The sequence below is a fragment of the Oncorhynchus mykiss genome, unplaced genomic scaffold (genome assembly GCF_057628025.1).
Source record: "Oncorhynchus mykiss isolate SJ-2025 unplaced genomic scaffold, ASM5762802v1 scaffold106, whole genome shotgun sequence".
NCBI lineage: Eukaryota > Metazoa > Chordata > Actinopteri > Salmoniformes > Salmonidae > Oncorhynchus > Oncorhynchus mykiss.
This window is the reverse complement of record NW_028322105.1, coordinates 396,851-419,969: the sequence shown is the minus strand read 5'-3', so window position 1 is coordinate 419,969 and position 23,119 is coordinate 396,851. Positions and strand designations below refer to the sequence as shown.

The 23,119-nt window shown below is 47.0% G+C and overlaps 2 protein-coding genes across 26 annotated transcripts in view; one reads left to right on the top strand and one right to left on the bottom strand.

Moving 5' to 3' along the window:
- Positions 1-23,119, top strand: part of LOC110499739 (glutamate receptor-interacting protein 1) — a 709,091-nt gene that overhangs the window by 481,752 nt on the left and 204,220 nt on the right. The gene's annotated exons all lie outside the window — the stretch shown is intronic.
- On the bottom strand, positions 9,866-14,320 carry LOC149970048 (uncharacterized). Its single transcript, XM_090228984.1, has 3 exons — positions 14,287-14,320; positions 13,388-13,980; positions 9,866-9,925 (listed from the first exon to the last, which is right to left on the bottom strand). The coding sequence occupies exons 1-3, from the start codon at positions 14,318-14,320 to the stop codon at positions 9,866-9,868; spliced, it is 687 nt and encodes a 228-aa protein (XP_090085110.1).

The following is a 23,119-nucleotide window of genomic DNA, read 5'->3' as shown; positions in this document are numbered from 1 at the left end:
ACACACACCACTAGTTCATTTGCAGTGGCTGTGTGGGCTTTTAGTTCAGAGCAGAAAAATCCCTGGTAGCGTTGGTGTCGTAGCATGGAACACAGCTCTGTGTGTGTGTGTGTGTGTGTGTGTGTGTGTGCGCCCTGCGGAGCATGATGCTGCGCTCTGCGTTATCAGGATGGGGTTGGATGTTCTCTGTCTGTCTCAGTCCTCCATTCTGCCTGGTTCTATCTGTCAGGGGAACACAGGGGGAGAACAAACGACTGTGTTTCCAAATCACACACACACACACAGGTTTCTCTCTCCCATTTATAGAAGGGGAGGAGCTTTCCCTCTCCCATTTATAGAAGGGGAGGAGCTTTCCCTCTCCCATTTATAGAAGGGGAGGAGCTTTCCCGCTCCCATTTATAGAAGGGGAGGAGCTTTCCCGCTCCCATTTATAGAAGGGGAGGAGCTTTCCCTCTCCCATTTATAGAAGGGGAGGAGTTTCCCTCCCATTTATAGAAGGGGAGGAGTTTTCTCTCTCCCATTTAGAGAAGGGGAGGAGGTTTCTCTCCCATTTAGAGAAGGGCAAGAATGTTCCCCCTCCCATTTAGAGAAGGGGAAGAGTGTTCCCCCTCCCATTTTGAGAACGGGGAGAGGTTGAAAGGGGTTTGTGGATTTATTTATCTGTGTCCCAAATTGCATAATATTACTCGTAGGGCTCTAGTAAAACATAGGGCACTATATATAAGAAAGAGGGTGCTACTGGTGCTTCCAGGACAGTGTTGAGGGTGAAAGATGGAGGAGTCAGAGGTGCAGCACGGAACACCTAAGAGGAGGATGGAGGGCCACTCAGTCATGTTAAACATTGTTATCTCTCTCTAAATCTATCTATCTATCTATCTATCTATCTATCTATCTATCTATCTATCTATCTATCTCTTTCTTTTCTTTCTTTCTCTCTCTCTCTCTCTCTCTCTCTCTCTCTCTCTCTCTCTCTCTCTCTCTCTCTCTCTCTCTCTTTCTCTTTCTCTTTCTCTTTCTCTTTCTCTCTCTTTCTCTCTGTCCCTGCTTTTTCCCCCTCCAGTTGTGGTACTGTGTTAATCTCTGAGCTGGTATACCCGTGTGTTAATCTCTGAGCTGGTCTACCTGTGTGTTATTCTCTGAGCTGGACTAAATCTCTGTTAATCTCTGAGCTGGTCTACCTATGTGTTATTCTCTGAGCTGGTCTACCTGTGTGTTAATCTCTGAGCTGGTCTACCTGTGTGATAATCTCTGAGCTGGTCTACCTGTGTGTTAATCTCTGAGCTGGTCTACCTGTGTGTTAATCTCTGAGCTGGTCTACCTGTGTGATAATCTCTGAGCTGGTCTACCTGTGTGATAATCTCTGAGCTGGTCTACCTGTGTGTTAATCTCTGAGCTGGTCTACCTGTGTGTTAATCTCTGAGCTGGTCTACCTGTGTGTTAATCTCTGAGCTGGTCTACCTGTGTGATAATCTCTGAGCTGGTCTACCTGTGTGATCATCTCTGAGCTGGTCTACCTGTGTGTTAATCTCTGAGCTGGTCTACCTGTGTGATAATCTCTGAGCTGGTCTACCTGTGTGATCATCTCTGAGCTGGTCTACCTGTGTGTTAATCTCTGAGCTGGTCTACCTGTGTGATAATCTCTGAGCTGGTCTACCTGTGTGATCATCTCTGAGCTGGTCTACCTGTGTGATAATCTCTGAGCTGGTCTACCTGTGTGTTAATCTCTGAGCTGGTCTACCTGTGTGTTAATCTCTGAGCTGGTCTACCTGTGTGTTAATCTCTGAGCTGGTCTACCTGTGTGTTAATCTCTGAGCTGGTCTACCTGTGTGTTAATCTCTGAGCTGGTCTACCTGTGTGTTAATCTCTGAGCTGGTGTATGTGTGTGTGGTGTATAGATTCCACCCAATCAAAGGGATCCTGATGCACGTTGTCCCTGTGTGTTTCTCTTAATGCCAGAGATAGAGGGACTCTTCCACATTAAAGCTGACTTCAGACTCAAGTGACTGACTGGTGACCCAGTATGACATGATAACATAGAGAGCCTCGACTTCGGGCGATGTCATTTACAAAATAGCCTCCAACACTCTACTCAACAAATTGGATTCAGTCTATCACAGTGCAATCCGTTTTGTCACCAAAGCCCCATATACTACCCACCACTGCGACCTGTACGCTCTCGTTGGCTGGTCCTCACTACATTTCTGTCGCCAAACCCACTGGCTCCAGGTCATCTACAAGACCCTGCTAGGTAAAGTCCCCCTTATCTCAGCTCACTGGTCACCATAGCAGCACCCAACCGTAACACGCGCTCCAGCAGGTATATCTCTCTGGTCACACCCAAAACCAATTATTCCTTTGGCCGCGTCTCCTTCCAGTTCTCTGCTGCCAATGACTGGAACGAATTACAAAAATCTCTGAAACTGGAAACACTTATCTCCCTCACTAGCTTTAAGCACCAGCTGTCAGAGCAGCTCACAGATTACTGCACCTGTACATAGCCCATCTGTAAATAGCCCATCTGTAAATAGCCCATCCAATCTACCTCATCCCCATACTGTATTTATTTATTTATCTTGCTCCTTTGCACCCCAGTATCTCTACTTGCACATTCATATTCTGCACATCTGTCACTCCAGTGTTTAATTGCTATATTGTAATTACTTTGCCACTATGGCCTATTTATTGCCTTACCTCTCTTATCCTACCTCATTTGCACACACTGTATATAGACTTGTTCTACTGTATTATTGATTGTATGTTTGTTTATTCTATGTGTAACTCTGTGTTGTTGTTTGTGTCGAACTGCTTTGCTTTATCTTGGCCAGGTCGCAGTTGTAAATTAGAACTTTTTCTCAACTAGCCTACCTGGTTAAATAAAGGTGATCTGGTCTACCTGGTTAAATAAAGGTGAAATATAAATTAATAAATAAAGAACGACTGGTCTAGATGTGACTGCATGGTGACCCAGTATGACATGATAGCCTAGAGACTGACTGGTCTAGATGTGACTGCATGGTGACCCAGTATGACATGATAACTTAGAGACTGACTGGTCTAGATGTGACTGCATGGTGACCCAGTATGACATGATAACTTAGAGACTGACTGGTCTAGATGTGACTGCATGGTGACCCAGTATGACATGATAGCCTAGAGACTGACTGGTCTAGATGTGACTGCATGGTGACCCAGTATGACATGATAACCTAGAGACTGACTGGTCTAGATGTGACTGCATGGTGACCCAGTATGACATGATAACCTAGAGACTGACTGGTCTAGATGTGACTGCATGGTGACCCAGTATGACATGATAACCTAGAGACTGACTGGTCTAGATGTGACTGCATGGTGACCCAGTATGACATGATAGCCTAGAGACTGACTGGTCTAGATGTGACTGCATGGTGACCCAGTATGACATGATAACCTAGAGACTGACTGGTCTAGATGTGACTGCATGGTGACCCAGTATCACATGATAACTTAGATAACTGTTTATCACGGAGAGATTGGTGACCCAGTATGACATGATAACTTAGAGAACGAGCAGCTCTCTGCTCTCGATGTGCAGTGAACTCTGTTTATCACGGAGAGATTGGTAACCCAGTATGACATGATAACTTAGAGAACGAGCAGCTCTCTGCTCTCGATGTGCAGTGAACTCTGTTTATCACGGAGAGATTGGTAACCCAGTATGACATGATAACTTAGATAACTGTTTATCACAGAGAGATTGGTAACCCAGTATGACATGATAACTTAGATAACTGTTTATCACAGAGAGATTGGTAACCCAGTATGACATGATAACTTAGAGAACTGTTTATCACGGAGAGATTGGTGACCCAGTATGACATGATAACTTAGAGAACTGTTTATCACGGAGAGATTGGTGACCAAGGCTGTGCTTCATGTTCACTTTCATGTTGTTTAAGCAGGTATTTGCTTTTTAAAATCAGTTTTGTATTCCTGGTTATTATCTCATTCTGGTTATTATATCCTTCCTAGTTACAATCTCCTTCCAGCATATTATCTCCTTCCTGGTTATTATCTCATTCCTGGTTATTATCTCCATTCTGGTTATTATCTCATTACGGGTTATTATCTCCTCCCTGGTTATTATCTCCATTCTGGTTATTATCTCATTCCTGTTTATTATCTTCTTCATGGTTATTATCTCATTCCTGGTTATTATCTCCATTCTGGTTATTATCTCATTACGGGTTATTATCTCCTCCCTGGTTATTATCTCCTTCCTGGTTATTATCTCCTTCCTGTTTATTATCTTCTTCATGGTTATTATCTCCTTCCTGGTTATTATCTCATCCCTGGTTATTATCTCCTTCCTGGTTATTATCTCCTTCCTGGTTATTATCTCCTTCCTGGTTATCATCTCATCCCTGGTTATTATCTCCTTCCTGGTTATTATCTCCTTCCTGGTTATTATCTCCTTCCTGGTTATTATCTCCATCCTGGTTATTATATATGTCCTGGTTATTATATCCTTCCTAGTTACAATCTCCTTCCAGCATATTATCTCATTCCTGGTTATTATCTCCTTCCTGGTTATTATCTCCTTCCTGGTTATTATCTCCTTCCTGGTTATTATCTCCTTCCTGGTTATTATCTCATTCCTGGTTATTATCTCCATTCTGGTTATTATCTCATTACGGGTTATTATCTCCTCCCTGGTTATTATCTCCATTCTGGTTATTATCTCAATTATGGTTATTATCTCCGCCCTGGTTAGTATCTCATTACTGGTTATTATCTCCTTACTGGTTATTATCTCCTTCATGGTTATTATCTCCTTCCTGGTTATTATCTCATTCCTGGTTATCATCTCATCCCTGGTTATTATCTCCTTCCTGGTTATTATCTCCTTCCTGGTTATTATCTCCTTCCTGGTTATTATCTCCATCCTGGTTATTATATATGTCCTGGTTATTATATCCTTCCTAGTTACAATCTCCTTCCAGCATATTATCTCCTTCCTGGTTATTATCTCCTTCCTGGTTATTATCTCCTTCCTGGTTATTATCTCCTTCCTGGTTATTATCTCATTCCTGGTTATTATCTCCATTCTGGTTATTATCTCATTACGGGTTATTATCTCCTCCCTGGTTATTATCTCCATTCTGGTTATTATCTCATTCCTGTTTATTATCTTCTTCATGGTTATTATCTCATTCCTGGTTATTATCTCCATTCTGGTTATTATCTCATTACGGGTTATTATCTCCTCCCTGGTTATTATCTCCTTCCTGGTTATTATCTCCTTCCTGTTTATTATCTTCTTCATGGTTATTATCTCCTTCCTGGTTATTATCTCATCCCTGGTTATTATCTCCTTCCTGGTTATTATCTCCTTCCTGGTTATTATCTCCTTCCTGGTTATCATCTCATCCCTGGTTATTATCTCCTTCCTGGTTATTATCTCCTTCCTGGTTATTATCTCCTTCCTGGTTATTATCTCCATCCTGGTTATTATATATGTCCTGGTTATTATATCCTTCCTAGTTACAATCTCCTTCCAGCATATTATCTCATTCCTGGTTATTATCTCCTTCCTGGTTATTATCTCCTTCCTGGTTATTATCTCCTTCCTGGTTATTATCTCCTTCCTGGTTATTATCTCCTTCCTGGTTATTATCTCCATTCTGGTTATTATCTCATTACGGGTTATTATCTCCTCCCTGGTTATTATCTCCATTCTGGTTATTATCTCAATTATGGTTATTATCTCCGCCCTGGTTAGTATCTCATTCCTGGTTATTATCTCCTTACTGGTTATTATCTCCTTCATGGTTATTATCTCCATCATGGTTATTATTTCCTAGCCTGGAGATGGAATGATACAGAACGAGATGAGGGAAACAAGCATTTGTATTTATTGCTCATTTCACATTGAGCTGGGCAGGAAGGCAGATGAGGGACTGCATAGGATTACATGGCCTCATTGGAGATACATCCATTTAAAATGGAGTAAACACACACACACACACACACACACACACACACACAACACACACCCCCCCTCAGGAGTATGATCTGTCTGTCTGCAGGGAGAGTGATGGTGCTGTAGACAGAGTAGAGGCCTTATCAATTCTCCTGCTAGAGAGTTCTGAAAACAATGATGTTGACTCCTACACTGTGTTCTGCTACTGCTGCCCTGAGATAACACTGTTATCAGCCCTGCATCTCTACCTCTCAGAGATACCTCTGTTATCAGCCCTCCGTCTCTACCTCTCAGAGATAACTCTGTTATCAGCCCTACGTCTCTACCTCTCAGAGATAACACTGTTATCAGCCCTGCGTCTCTCTCTCTCTCTGTCTCTCTCTCGGTCTCTCTCTCTCCCTCTCTCTCTGTCTCTGTCTCTCTCTCTGTCTCTCTCTCTCTGTCTCTGTCTCTCTCTCTCTCTCTCTCTGTCTCTGTCTCCCTCTCTCTCTGTCTCTGTCTCTGTCTCTGTCTCTCTCTCTGTCTCTCTGTCTCTGTCTCTGTCTCTGTCTCTCTCTCTCTCTCTCTCTCTCTCTCTCTGTCTCTCTGTCTCTCTCTCTCAATTCAATTTTTTAATTCAATTCAAGGGGCTTTATTGGCATGGGAAACATGTGTTAACATTGCCAAAGCAAGTGAGGTAGATAATATATAAAGTTAATATATAAAGTGAAAAACAATAAAAATTAACAGTAAACATTACACATACAGAATTTTCATAACAATAAAGACATTACAAATGTCATGTTATATATATACAGTGTTTTAAAATAAATAAGCATAAATATGGGTTGTATTTACAGTGGTGTTTGTTCTTCACTGGTTGCCCTTTTCTCGTGGCAACAGGTCACAAATCTTGCTGCTGTGATGGCACACTGTGGAATTTCACCCAGTAGATATGGGAGTTTTTAAAAATTGGATTTGTTTTCGAATTCTTTGTGGATCTGTGTAATCTGAGGGAAATATGTCTCTCTAATATGGTCATACATTGGGCAGGAGGTTAGGAAGTGCAGCTCAGTTTCCACCTCATTTTGTGGGAAGTGAGCACATAGCCTGTCATCTCTTGAGAGCCATGTCTGCCTACGGTGGCCTTTCTCAATAGCAAGGCTATGCTCACTGAGTCTGTACATAGTCAAAGCTTTCCTTAATTTTGGGTCAGTCACAGTGGTCAGGTATTCTGCCGCTGTGTACTCTCTGTGTAGGGCCAAATAGCATTCTAGTTTGCTCTGTTTTTTTGTCTCCCCATCTCCCTCTTCCCATCTCCCTCTATCCCCTCTCCCTCTCTCCCCTATCCCTCTCCCCATCTCCCTCTATCCCCTCTCCCTCTATCCCCTCTCCCTCTCCCCATCTCCCTCTATCCCCTCTCCCTCTCTCTCCCTCGCTCCCCTCTCCCTCTCTCCCCTCTCCCCATCTCCCTCTATCCCCTCTCCCTCTCCCCATCTCCCTCTCTCCCTCTCCCCATCTCCCTCTCCCCATCTCCCTCTATCCCCTCTCCCTCTCTCCCCATCTCCCTCTCCCCATCTCCCTCCCCCCATCTCCCTCTATCCCCTCTCCCCCTCTCCCTCTCTCCCCTCTCCCTCTCCCCATATCCCTCTCCCCATCTCCCGCTATCCCCTCTCCTTCTCTCTCCCTCTCTCTCCCTCTCCCTCTCTCTCCCTCTCTCTCCCTCTCTCCCCCTCTCCCCATCTCCCTCTATCCCCTCTCCCCCACCACCCCAGCCCAAGTCCCATCACCAGTAAAGTTATCTCTCTCTCTCCCCTCTCCCTCTCTCACTCTCTCCCCCACCACCCCAGCCCTAGTCCCATCACCAGTAAAGCTATCCCCCTCTCCCCCTCTCTCCCCCTCTCCCCCACCACCCCAGCCCTAGTCCCATCTCCAGGGAAGCTACCCCCCCCCTCTCTCCCCCTCTCCCCCACCACCCCAGCCCTAGTCCCATCTCCAGGGAAGCTATCCCTCCCCCTCTCTCCCCCTCTCCCCCACCACCCCAGCCCTAGTCCCATCTCCAGGGAAGCTATCCCCCCCTCTCTCCCCCTCTCCCCCACCACCCCAGCCCTAGTCCCATCACCAGTAAAGCTATCTCCCCCTCTCCCCCACCACCCCAGCCCTAGTCCCATCTCCAGTAAAGTTACCCCCCCCTCTCTCCCCCTCCCCCCCTCTCTCCCCCTCTCCCCCACCACCCCAGCCCTAGTCCCATCTCCAGCGAAGCGTTCTTTATTGAGTCTTCCTCGAAGTGACTCGCGGAGCCGCCCATGTTAAAATTTAAGGGGCTGTAATCCCTGGACATCCCGCCTCACCACTCTCCTCTCAGCTGAAAACAGACAGGACACTCTACTGCCTCACCACTCTCCTCTCAGCTGAAAACAGACAGGACACTCTACTGCATGACTCTGCTCTCAGCTGAAAACAGACAGGACATCCCGCCTCACCGCTCTGCTATCAGCTGAAAACAGACAGGACACTCTACTGCATGACTCTCCTCTCAGCTGAAAACAGACAGGACACTCTACTGCATGACTCTCCTCTCAGCTGAAAACAGACAGGACACTCTACTGCATCACTCTCCTCTCAGCTGAAAACAGACAGGACACTCTACTGCATCACTCTCCTCTCGGCTGAAAACAGACAGGACACTCTACTGCATCACTCTGCTCTCAGCTGAAAACAGACAGGACACTCTACTGCATCACTCTCCTCTCAGCTGAAAACAGACAGAACACTCTACTGCATCACTCTGCTCTCAGCTGAAACCAGACAGGACACTCTACTGCATCACTCTCCTCTCGGCTGAAAACAGACAGGACACTCTACTGCATCACTCTGCTCTCAGCTGAAAACAGACAGGACACTCTACTGCATCACTCTCCTCTCAGCTGAAAACAGACAGGACACTCTACTGCATCACTCTGCTCTCAGCTGAAACCAGACAGGACACTCTACTGCATCACTCTCCTCTCAGCTGAAACCAGACAGGACACTCTACTGCATCACTGCTCTCTGCTGAAAACAGACAGGACACTCTACTGCATCACTCTCCTCTCAGCTGAAAACAGACAGGACACTCTACTGCATCACTCTCCTCTCAGCTGAAAACAGACAGGACACTCTACTGCATCACTCTCCTCTCAGCTGAAAACAGACAGGACACTCTACTGCATCACTCTCCTCTCAGCTGAAAACAGACAGGACACTCTACTGCATCACTCTCCTCTCAGCTGAAAACAGACAGGACACTCTACTGCATCACTCTCCTCTCGGCTGAAAACAGACAGGACACTCTACTGCATCACTCTCCTCTCAGCTGAAAACAGACAGGACACTCTACTGCATCACTCTCCTCTCAGCTGAAAACAGACAGGACACTCTACTGCATCACTCTCCTCTCAGCTGAAAACAGACAGGACACTCTACTGCATCACTCTCCTCTATTTCTTTTCATTCTTCGTCCTGGCCAAATGGTTTCACAAATACAAACAGCACAGTACACACACACACACACACACACACACACACACACACACACACACACACACACACACACACACACATACACTAGGGGTGCTTTGCTCGTTGCGTGATGTGTTGGACTGTAAAGTGTGTGAGGTCATCTGCTCAAAATAAAGACCTCACCACATCCTCCCAAGGTGCAGTGCACCACTCTCCTGTCATGCTGATTGGGTTGGACAGTCTTTTTCTCCCTCTCTCTGCTAACAGAAACTTAGTAGCACACAGGCTTCTCCTCCGCTCCCTTTCTCTGCTAACGTGTGGAGTCTAGGAAACCACAGAAAGACACAGTGGTTTCTGACTAGCTGACTAGTCGACTCCAGTCCAGTACTGTCTCACACACATGTGTCCTGCCTCGGCCTGCCCTTAGTCAGCCACAGAGAGTCCCAGTAGAGGGCCTGAAGACAGAGAGTCCCAGTAGAGGGCCTGAAGACAGAGATATTCAGGAGAGGGCCTGAAGACAGAGAGTCCCAGGAGAGGGCCTGAAGACAGAGAGTCCCAGGAGAGGGCCTGAAGACAGAGAGTCCCAGGAGAGGGCCTGAAGACAGAGAGTCCCAGGAGAGGGCCTGAAGACAGAGAGTCCCAGGAGAGGGCCTGAAGACAGAGAGTCCCAGGAGAGGGCCTGAAGACAGAGAGTCCCAGGAGAGGGCCTGAAGACAGAGAGTCCCAGGAGAGGGCCTGAAGACAGAGAGTCCCAGGAGAGGGCCTGAAGACAGAGATTCCCAGGAGAGGGCCTGAAGTGGGAGAGTCCCAGGAGAGGGCCTGAAGACAGAGAGATTCAGGAGAGGGCCTGAAGACAGAGAGATTCAGGAGAGGGCCTGAAGACAGAGAGATTCAGGAGAGGGCCTGAAGACAGAGAGATTCAGGAGAGGGCCTGAAGACAGAGAGATTCAGGAGAGGGCCTGAAGACAGAGAGATTCAGACGAGGGCCTGAAGACAGAGAGATTCAGGAGAGGGCCTGAAGACAGAGAGATTCAGGAGATGGCCTGAAGACAGAGAGATTCACGAGAGGGCCTGAAGACAGAGTGTCCCAGGAAATGGTCTGAAGACAGAGAGTCCCAGGAGAGGGCCTGAAGACAGAGAGATTCGATGAGAGGGCCTGAAGACAGAGAGTCCCAGTAGAGGGCCTGAAGACAGAGAGATTCGATGAGAGGGCCTGAAGACAGAGAGTCCCAGGAGAGGGCCTGAAGACAGAGAGATTTGATGAGAGGGCCTGAAGACAGAGAGATTCGATGAGAGGGCCTGAAGACAGAGAGTCCCAGGAGAGGGCCTGAAGACAGAGAGTCCCAGGAGAGGGCCTGAAGACAGAGAGTCCCAGGAGAGGGCCTGAAGACAGAGAGATTCAGGAGAGGGCCTGAAGACAGAGAGTCCCAGGAGAGGGCCTGAAGACAGAGAGTCCCAGGAGAGGGCCTGAAGACAGAGAGTCCCAGGAGAGGGCCTGAAGACAGAGAGTCCCAGGAGAGGGCCTGAAGACAGAGAGTCCCAGGAGAGGGCCTGAAGACAGAGAGTCCCAGGAGAGGGCCTGAAGACAGAGAGTCCCAGGAGAGGGCCTGAAGACAGAGAGTCCCAGGAGAGGGCCTGAAGACAGAGAGTCCCAGGAGAGGGCCTGAAGACAGAGAGATTCGATGAGAGGGCCTGAAGACAGAGAGTCCCAGGAGAGGGCCTGAAGACAGAGAGATTCAAAGTGCCTCTTTTCCTCTTTATACATATTTGTATCCCTGTCTTCTTCTCTGCTCCGTCCTGCAGAACGCCTCTGGAATTTGTGCGCTCCACTTTCTCTTCCAGTCCTCTTTGTCTGGTGTGTATAAGTGCTGTGCTGAGTAACTAGTAGTGTTCTGGAGGAGGGGGAGGAGGGGGAGGAGGAGGAGGAGGAGGAGGGAGGATGAGGAGGAGGGGGAGGAGGGAGGCAACATAACGGGATCACCAGCTACATCTCTCTCTCTACTCTTGTCGAGAGGCATTACGTTTGGAGACCTAGATGTGGTTGACTGGACGGGGTTGTTCTCCCGTTATCTCTGTGTGTGTTCGTCGTGGTGTACTCAGCCAGGGCTGTGGGCCGAGGGCTTAGTAACGCTGCTATGGTGCAGGAGGAAACGACTGTCCAGAAGCCAGGGGGTAGAGCTGCCCTGGGACAGCAGGTGTTTGTGTCGTTTCATCCTGCCGGACTCTAGGGACAGTCTTCTCTGACGTGCCAGACTACGGTCTGACTCTGCCATGGCGTTCCTTTGCGGAGGCAGTCAGGCTTTCCATACTGCTGTGGGTGAGTACAGAGACGACACAGAGCCTGTAGACATGGCCTTCAGGACCTCACGGGGATTATTCTGTTGTCACTCGACTCCTTCATGTCAGATAGTGAAATATTTTCTGTTGTTTTCTAATCACTGTTTAATAGAGGTATTGTCCTCCAGTTGACAGTAGGTAGTAGACAGCAGGTGGATTTAGTCAGCCCGGGTACTTCAACGTAGAGGAGTCTGGTACCTGAAGCAGCAAAGTAGAGGAGTCTGGTGCCTGAAGCAGCACAGTAGAGGAATCAGGTACCTGAAGCAGCACAGTAGAGGAATCAGATACCTGAAGCAGCACAGTAGAGGAGTCTGGTAGCTGAAGCAGCAACGTAGAGGAGTCTGGTACCTGAAGCAGCAAAGTAGAGGAGTCTGGTACCTGAAGCAGCAACGTAGAAGAGTATGGTACCTGAAGCAGCAAAGTAGAGGAGTCTGGTACCTGAAGTAGCAACGTAGAGGAGTCTGGTACCTGAAGCAGCAAAGTAGAGGAGTCTGTTACCTGAAGCAGCAAAGTAGAGGAGTCTGGTACCTGAAGCAGCAAAGTAGAGGAGTCTGGTACCTGAAGCAGCAAAGTAGAGGAGTCTGGTACCTGAAGCAGCAAAGTAGAGGAGTCTGGTACCTGAAGCAGCAAAGTAGAGGAATCTGGTACCTGAAGCAGCAAAGTAGAGGAGTCTGGTACCTGAAGCAGCACAGTAGAGGAATCAGATACCTGAAGCAGCACAGTAGAGGAGTCTGGTAGCTGAAGCAGCAACGTAGAGGAGTCTGGTAGCTGAAGCAGCAACGTAAAGGAGTCTGGTGCCTGAAGCAGCACAGTAGAGGAGTCTGGTACCTGAAGCAGCAACGTAGAGGAGTCTGGTACCTGAAGCAGTAAAGTAGAGGAGTCTGGTAGCTGAAGCAGCAACGTAGAGGAGTCTGGTACCTGAAGCAGCAAAGTAGAGGTGTCTGGTAGCTGAAGCAGCAACGTAAAGGAGTCTGGTACCTGAAGCAGCAACGTAGAGGAGTCTGGTACCTGAAGCAGCAACGTAGAGGAGTCTGGTACCTGAAGCAGCAACGTAGAGGAGTCTGGTACCTGAAGCAGTAAAGTAGAGGAGTCTGGTAGCTGAAGCAGCAACGTAGAGGAGTCTGGTACCTGAAGCAGCACAGTAGAGGAGTCTGGTACCTGAAGCAGCAAAGTAGAGGAGTCTGGTACCTGAAGCAGCAACGTAGAGGAGTCTGGTACCTGAAGCAGCACAGTAGAGGAGTCTGGTACCTGAAGCAATAAAGTAGAGGAGTCTGGTAGCTGAAGCAGCAACGTAGAGGAGTCTGGTACCTGAAGCAGCAAAGTAGAGGAGTCTGGTACCTGAAGCAGCAACGTAGAGGAGTCTGGTACCTGAAGCAGCAACGTAGAGGAGTCTGGTACCTGAAGCAATAAAGTAGAGGAGTCTGGTAGCTGAAGCAGCAACGTAGAGGAGTCTGGTACCTGAAGCAGCAAAGTAGAGGAGTCTGGTACCTGAAGCAGCACAGTAGAGGAGTCTGGTGCCTGAAGCAGCAACGTAGAGGAGTCTGGTACCTGAAGCAGCACAATAGAGGAGTCTGGTACCTGAAGCAGCAAAGTAGAGGAGTCTGGTACCTGAAGCAGCACAGTAGAGGAGTCTGGTACCTGAAGCAGCAAAGTAGAGGAGTCTGGTACCTGAAGCAGCAAAGTAGAGGAGTCTGGTACCTGAAGCAGCAACGTAGAAGAGTCTGGTACCTGAAGCAGCAAAGTAGAGGAATCTGGTACCTGAAGCAGCAAAGTAGAGGAGTCTGGTACCTGAAGCAGCAACGTAGAGGAGTCTGGTACCTGAAGCAGCAACGTAGAGGAGTCTGGTACCTGAAGCAGCAACGTAGAAGAGTCTGGTACCTGAAGCAGCAAAGTAGAGGAATCTGGTACCTGAAGCAGCAAAGTAGAGGAGTCTGGTACCTGAAGCAGCAACGTAGAGGAGTCTGGTACCTGAAGCAGCAAAGTAGAGGAGTCTGGTACCTGAAGCAGCAAAGTAGAGGTGTCTGGTACCTGAAGCAGCAACGTAGAGGAGTCTGGTACCTGAAGCAGCACAGTAGAGGAGTCTGGTGCCTGAAGCAGCAAAGTAGAGGAGTCTGGTACCTGAAGCAGCACAGTAGAGGAGTCTGGTGCCTGAAGCAGCAAAGTAGAGGAGTCTGGTACCTGAAGCAGCACAGTAGAGGAGTCTGGTGCCTGGAGCAGCAGATGCAATCAGAAGTCAAATAGTTTTTGGATCGCTAAACAACATGCTGTTGGAACTTTAACGATGGGGGGGGGGGGGGGGGGGCTTGCTGTCTTGTCTAGTCTGTAGGAAGGACTGGTGAGGTTTTCCTCTGGGATATGTGCCTGTGTTGTAATGTCAGAGCCGGGAGAGGCTGGTGAACATCTCTCAGGGTGTCAGGTCGTTAAGCACTCTCCATCAAAATGTCATCCTTCTCTTCTTCTCTCCTTCCCTCCTCCTCTCCTTCCCTCCTGTTTCCCTCTCCTCTGACTCAGGAGGTAATAAATGGAGGCTTTATTTCCCATCTCTACACATCCTTTTGTCAGCTACAATACTGTGCACTGTAGAGAAGACGAGGGAGGAGTCTGTAGAGAAGACGAGGGAGGAGTCTGTAGAGAAGACGAGGGAGGAGTCTGTAGAGGAGATGAGGGAGGAGTCTGTAGAGGAGACGAGGGAGGAGTCTGTAGAGAAGGCGAGGGAGGAGTCTGTAGAGAAGACGACGGAGGAGTCTGTAGAGGAGACGAGGGAGGAGTCTGTAGAGAAGACGAGGGAGGAGTCTGTAGAGAAGACGAGGGAGGAGTCTGTAGAGAAGACGAGGGAGGAGTCTGTAGAGGAGACGAGGGAGGAGTCTGTAGAGGAGACGAGGGAGGAGTCTGTAGAGGAGACGAGGGAGGAGTCTGTAGAGGAGACGAGGGAGGAGTCTGTAGAGGAGACGAGGGAGGAGTCTGTAGAGGAGACGAGGGAGGAGTCTCTGAGGCCAGAGATGTTTAAGATCTGATGATGTGTGTGAGGGGAATGAGTCATGTTGAATTTCCATAATGGTTTTATCCTGGGGTGTAGATCAGAGCATCAGGAGTCTGGAGGGCCTGGCACGATGCTGCCTGGCACGATGCTGTCTGTCAATGTTAAGACACTGCTGTGTCTTTTACATGAATGAGTGTGTGTAAGTTGTGTTTTGGTGGGTATGTATGTGAGTGTCTGTCTGTCTGTCTGTCTCGTCAGTCTGTGCATTATGGCTGGTATTTTAGGCACACCATGGACTCTGTGTTCTTGTGTTGAGGCCCCTCTCTCTCTCTCGCTCTCTCTCTCTCTCTGTCACTCTTTCTCTCTCTGTATCTCTCTCTCTCTCCCTCTCTCTCTCTCTCTCTCTCTCTCTATATCTGTCTCTTTCTCTCTCTGTATCTCTCTCTGTCTCTCTCTCTGTCTCTCTCTGTCTCTCTATCTCTCACCCCCCCTCTCTAACTCCCTCTCTCTCTCTCTCTCTCTCTCTCTCTCTCTCTCTGAGTTGCCTCTCAGTGTGACAGAACCTCAGAGCCACAGGGGAGTCCCAAATGGCACTCTATTCCCTACATAGTGCACTATCCTACAGGCTCTGGTCAAAAGTAGTGCACTATTCAGGGAATAGGGTGCCATTTGGGACTCAGGAACTGTGATGTTCCTTTCAGAGAGCCCTGGGGACGGCAGAGAGGAGAGCCAGTCACTGTGAGGTCATTATTAGTTGGGATGATGTCTCGTCCTCCCTTCACAGGCCTTCCTCTCCCACGTTGCACTGCTTCTCTCAGAGACGGGCCTCGTCACTGTGAGGTCATTAGTAGTCGGGATGACGTCTATTCCTCCCTTCACAGGCCTTCCTCTCCCACGTTGCACTGCTTCTCTCAGATTATGGGCCTCGCTCCCAGAACCAGGTCAAGGGGGATAATGTCCAATATTTCCAGAGCGGTGTTGGGGCTCAGCTGTGAGGCTGTGAGCAGCTATGTTTCCTCTTTGTTGTATGTTAACACATTAATTCAATGAAAGACAAAGTGCAGAGGCAACGGATGACAACACGTTCTGTGTCAACACGATAAATATGGTGACAATGCTGTCAGGGTGAGGAAAAGGGCCCTCTCAGAGTTATACAATACATATCTCGGCTTTATGTTTAGGATGAACATGTTATAATGAGGAAAAGGGCCCTCTCAGAGTTATACAATACATATCTCAGCTTTATGTTTAGGATGCACATGTTATAATGAGGAAAAGGGCCCTCTCAGAGTTATGTTATAATGAGGAAAGGGGCCCTCTCAGAGTTATGTTATAATGAGGAAAGGGGCCCTCTCAGAGTTATGTTATAATGAGGAAAGGGGCCCTCTCAGAGTTATGTTATAATGAGGAAAGGGGCCCTCTCAGAGTTATGTTATAATGAGGAAAGGGGCCCTCTCAGAGTTATACAATACATATCTCGGCTTTATGTTTAGGATGAACATGTTATAATGAGGAAAAGGGCCCTCTCAGAGTTATACAATACATATCTCGGCTTTATGTTTAGGATGCACATGTTATAATGCACTACTGTAAAGGCTTATAATTATAAAGCCCGTCTCCACAACTGTTGGCCATCTGTAGTCTGTGTGGATTCGCCATCTGTAGGCCTATTTTATCTGATGAAAAATGTGCCAAAATGTCTGGTGTTGACAGGCATTGATCTTTCGCACCATGGTACGGCTGTGGCCAACAGCTTTCGCTGAATATCGACATTTAAAAAATAAAAAATTAAATGATATTTGATGATTAAAATCTCATAAAAACGATTTTGAACAAAGAAGATTGATTGGCTCGCCACACCAAAAAAAAAAAAAAAAACTCAGCCAATCCAAACCCGCAGTTATTAAATCATTACTTTCCCCAGCAACACACCACTTCCTCATCTTCAACAGTTCACTGTCAATCAGGTAAATACATGATCCACTCAGTCTCATCCTGACAGATACAGTATATGGTACATGGTTGAAACATCCTGACAGATACAGTACATGGTACATTGCTGAAACATCCTGACAGACACAGTACATGGTACATTGCTGAAACATCCTGACAGATACAGTACATGGCTGAAACATCCTGACAGATACAGTACATAGCTGAAACATCCTGACAGATACAGTACATGGCTGAAACATCCTGACAGAGACAGTACATGGTACATGGCTGAAACATCCTGACAGACACAGTACATGGTACATGGTTGAACCATCCTGACAGACATGGTACATGGCTGAAACATCCTGACAGATACAGTACATGGCTGAAACATCCTGACAGAGACAGTACATGGTACATGGCTGAAACATCCTGACAGACACAGTACATGGTACATGGTTGAACCATCCTGACAGACATGGTACATGGCTGAAACATCCTGACAGATACAGTACATGGCTGAAACATCCTGACAGAGACAGTACATGGTACATGGCTGAAACATCCTGACAGAGACAGTACATGGTACATGGCTGAAACATCCTGACAGACACAGTACATGGTACATGGTTGAACCATCCTGACAGACATGGTACATGGCTGAAACATCCTGACAGATACAGTACATGGCTGAAACATCCTGACAGAGACAGTACATGGTACATGGCTGAAACATCCTGACAGACACAGTACATGGTACATGGTTGAACCATCCTGACAGACATGGTACATGGCTGAAACATCCTGACAGATACAGTACATGGCTGAAACATCCTGACAGAGACAGTACATGGTACATGGCTGAAACATCCTGACAGAGACAGTACATGGTACATGGCTGAAACATCCTGACAGACACAGTACATGGTACATGGTTGAACCATCCTGACAGACATGGTACATGGCTGAAACATCCTGACAGATACAGTACATGGCTGAAACATCCTGACAGAGACAGTACATGGTACATGGCTGAAACATCCTGACAGAGACAGTACATGGTACATGGCTGAAACATCCTGACAGACACAGTACATGGTACATGGTTGAAACATCCTGACCGATACAGTACATGGCTGAAACATCCTGACAGAGACAGTACATGGTACATGGCTGAAACATCCTGACAGAGACAGTACATGGTACATGGTTGAAACATCCTGACCGATACAGTACATGGTACATGGCTGAAACATCCTGACAGAGACAGTACATGGCTGAAACATCCTGACAGAGACAGTACATGGTACATGGCTGAAACATCCTGACAGAGACAGTACATGGTACATGGTTGAAACATCCTGACAGCGACAGTACATGGCTGAAACATCCTGACAGATACAGTACATGGCTGAAACATCCTGACAGATACAGTACATGGCTGAAACATCCTGACAGAGACAGTACATGGTACATGGATGAAACATCCTGACAGACACAGTACATGGTACATGGCTGAAACATCCTGACAGATACAGTACATGGCTGAAACATCCTGACAGAGACAGTACATGGTACATGGCTGAAACATCCTGACAGATACAGTACATGGCTGAAACATCCTGACAGATACAGTACATGGCTGAAACATCCTGACAGATACAGTACATGGCTGAAACATCCTGACAGAGACAGTACATGGTACATGGATGAAACATCCTGACAGACACAGTACATGGTACATGGTTGAAACATCCTGACCGATACAGTACATGGCTGAAACATCCTGACAGAGACAGTATATGGCTGAAACATCCTGACAGATACAGTACATGGCTGAAACATCCTGACAGACACAGTACATGGCTGAAACATCCTGACAGACACAGTACATGGTACATGGCTGAAACATCCTGACAGACACAGTACATGGTACATGGCTGAAACATCCTGACAGAGACAGTACATGGTACATTGCTGAAACATCCTGACAGACACAGTACATGGTACATGGCTGAAACATCCTGACACATACAGTACATGGTACATGACTGAAACATCATGACACATACAGTGCATGGTACATGACTGAAACATCCTGACACATACAGTACATGGTACATGGCTGAAACATCCTGACAGACACAGTACATGGCTGAAACATCCTGACAGATACAGTACATGGCTGAAACATCCTGACAGACACAGTACATGGCTGAAACATCCTGACAGATACAGTACATGGCTGAAACATCCTGACAGAGACAGTACATGGCTGAAACATCCTGACAGAGACAGTACATGGTGCATGGCTGAAACATCCTGACAGACATGGTACATGGCTGAAACATCCTGACAGAGACAGTACATGATTGAAACATCCTGACAGATACAGTACATGGTACATGGCTGAAACATCCTGACAGAGACAGTACATGGTACATGGCTGAAACATCCTGACAGATACAGTACATGGTACATTGCTGAAACATCCTGACAGAAACAGTATATGATTGAAACATCCTGACATATACAGTATATGGTACATGGCTGAAACATCCTGACAGAGACAGTACTAGACTGAAACATCCTGACAGATACAGTATATGGTACATGGCTGAAACATCCTGACAGATACAGTACATGGTACATTGCTGAAACATCCTGACAGATACAGTACATGGTACATTGCTGAAACATCATAACATATATGGTACATTGCTGAAACATCCTGACAGATACAGTACATGATTGAAACATCCTGACAGATAGATGAGGTATTATAACCTGACAGAGCCAGAGGCCTGCTAGATGAGGTATTATAACCTGACAGAGCCAGAGGCCTGCTAGATGAGGTAATAAAACCTGACAGAGCCAGAGGCCTGCTAGATGGGGTATTATAACCTGACAGAGGCCTGCTAGATGAGGTATTATAACCTGACAGAGGCCTGCTAGATGAGGTATTATAACCTGACAGAGCCATAGGCCTGCTAGATGAGGTATTATAACCTGACAGAGCCATAGTCCTGCTAGATGAGGTATTAAAACCTGACAGAGCCAGAGGCCTGCTAGATGAGGTATTATAACCTGACAGAGGCCTGCTAGATGAGGTATTATAACCTGACAGAGGCCTGCTAGATGAGGTATTATAACCTGACAGAGCCATAGGCCTGCTAGATGAGGTATTATAACCTGACAGAGCCATAGTCCTGCTAGATGAGGTATTAAAACCTGACAGAGCCAGAGGCCTGCTAGATGAGGTATTAAAACCTGTCAGAGCCATAGGCCTGCTAGATGAGGTATTAAAACCTGACAGAGCCAGAGGTCTGTTAGATGAGGTATTAAAACCTGACAGAGCCAGAGGCCTGCTAGATGAGGTATTATAACCTGACAGAGGCCTGCTAGATGAGGTATTATAACCTGACAGAGCCAGAGGCCTGCTAGATGAGGTATTATAACCTGACAGAGGCCTGCTAGATGAGGTATTATAACCTGACAGAGCCAGAGGCCTGCTAGATGAGGTATTATAACCTGACAGAGGCCTGCTAGATGAGGTATTATAACCTGACAGAGGCCTGCTAGATGAGGTATTATAACCTGACAGAGGCCTGCTAGATGAGGTATTATAACCTAACAGAGGCCTGCTAGATGAGGTATTATAACCTGACAGAGGCCTGCTAGATGAGGTATTATAACCTAACAGAGGCCTGCTAGATGAGGTATTATAACCTGACAGAGGCCTGCTAGATGAGGTATTATAACCTGACAGAGGCCTGCTAGATGAGGTATTATAACCTGACAGAGGCAGAGGCCTACTAGATGAGGTATTATAACCTGACAGAGGCCTGCTCGATGAGGTATTATAACCTGACAGAGGCCTGCTAGATGAGGTATTATAACCTGACAGAGGCCTGCTAGATGAGGTATTAAAACCTGACAGAGGCAGAGGCCTGCTAGATGAGGTATTATAACCTAACAGAGGCCTGCTAGATGAGGTATTATAACCTGACAGAGGCCTGCTAGATGAGGTATTATAACCTGACAGAGGCCTGCTAGATGAGGTATTATAACCTAACAGAGGCCTGCTAGATGAGGTATTATAACCTGACAGAGGCCTGCTAGATGAGGTATTATAACCTGACAGAGGCCTGCTAGATGAGGTATTATAACCTGACAGAGGCCTGCTAGATGAGGTATTATAACCTGACAGAGGCCTGCTAGATGAGGTATTATAACCTGACAGAGGCCTGCTAGATGAGGTATTATAACCTGACAGAGGCCTGCTAGATGAGGTATTATAACCTGACAGAGGCCTGCTAGATGAGGTATTATAACCTGACAGAGGCATAGTCCTGCTAGATGAGGTATTATAACCTGACAGAGGCCTGCTAGATGAGGTATTATAACCTGACAGAGCCAGAGGCCTGCTAGATGAGGTATTAAAACCTGTCAGAGCCATAGGCCTGCTAGATGAGTTATTATAACCTGACAGAGCCAGAGGCCTGCTAGATGAGGTATTATAACCTGACAGAGGCCTGCTAGATGAGGTATTATAACCTGACAGAGGCCTGCTAGATGAGGTATTATAACCTGACAGAGCCAGAGGCCTGCTAGATGAGTTATTAAAACCTGTCAGAGCCATAGTCCTGCTAGATGAGGTATTATAAACTGACAGAGGCCTGCTAGATGAGGTATTATAACCTGACAGAGGCCTGCTAGATGAGGTATTATAACCTGACAGAGGCCTGCTAGATGAGGTATTATAACCTGACAGAGGCCTGCTAGATGATGTATTATAACCTGACAGAGGCCAGCTAGATGAGATATTATAACCTGACAGAGGCAGAGGCCTGCTAGATGAGGTATTATAACCTGACAGAGGCCTGCTAGATGAGATATTATAACCTGACAGAGGCAGAGGCCTGCTAGATGAGGTATTATAACCTGAGAGGCCTGCTAGATGAGGTATTATAACCTAACAGAGGCCTGCTAGATGAGGTATTATAACCTGACAGAGGCCTGCTAGATGAGGTATTATAACCTAACAGAGGCCTGCTAGATGAGGTATTATAACCTGACAGAGGCCTGCTAGATGAGGTATTATAACCTGACAGAGGCCTGCTAGATGAGGTATTATAACCTAACAGAGGCCTGCTAGATGAGGTATTATAACCTGACAGAGGCAGAAGCCTGCTAGATGAGGTATTATAACCTGACAGAGCCATAGTCCTGCTAGATGAGGTATTATAACCTGACAGAGGCAGAAGCCTGCTAGATGAGGTATTATAACCTGACAGAGCCATAGTCCTGCTAGATGAGGTATTATAACCTGACAGAGGCAGAAGCCTGCTAGATGAGGTATTATAACCTGACAGAGGCCTGCTAGATGAGGTATTATAACCTAACAGAGGCCTGCTAGATGAGGTATTAAAACCTGACAGAGCCAGAGGCCTGCTAGATGAGGTATTATAACCTGACAGAGGCCTGCTAGATGAGGTATTATAACCTGACAGAGGTCTGCTAGATGAGGTATTATAACCTGACAGAGGCCTGCTAGATGAGGTATTATAACCTGACAGAGCCATAGTCCTGCTAGATGAGGTATTAAAACCTGACAGAGCCATAGTCCTGCTAGATGAGGTATTATAACCTGACAGAGCCATAGTCCTGCTAGATGAGGTATTAAAACCTGACAGAGCCAGAGGCCTGCTAGATGAGGTATTATAACCTGACAGAGGCCTGCTAGATGAGGTATTATAACCTAACAGAGGCCTGCTAGATGAGGTATTATAACCTGACAGAGGCCTGCTAGATGAGGTATTATAACCTGACAGAGGTCTGCTAGATGAGGTATTATAACCTGACAGAGGCCTGCTAGATGAGGTATTATAACCTGACAGAGGCCTGCTAGATGAGGTATTTTAACCTGACAGAGGTCTGCTAGATGAGGTATTATAACCTGACAGAGGCCTGTACATACATGAGGAAGAGAGATGTTGAAGCATCAGCTTGGCATGACGACAGACTTCATCTCATCAGGTTCCTCACCAGATCAGTCTTAAGAGACATGATTCAGTGTTCCTTCTGAAGATTTACAGCTTACTACAGATCCGCCTCCCTCCAACATAGAAATAATATTGACATAAAAAAAAAGACATTTCCTGGAATAGCTGATCTTGTTCCTGACCTTGTTGTCTTACTTGAATTGGTTTAGGGACGTTGGAGTTGAACCACAGTCCCCTAGCAGCTTGTTAAGCACCAGAACTACTAGTCTGAGTCCCAAAAGGCACCCTATTCCCTACGTACGGCACTACGGACCGGCCCTATGGACCGGCACTACGGACCGGCCCTATGGACCGGCACTACGGACCGGCCCTATGGACCGGCACTATGGACCGGCACTATGGACCGGCACTATGGACCGG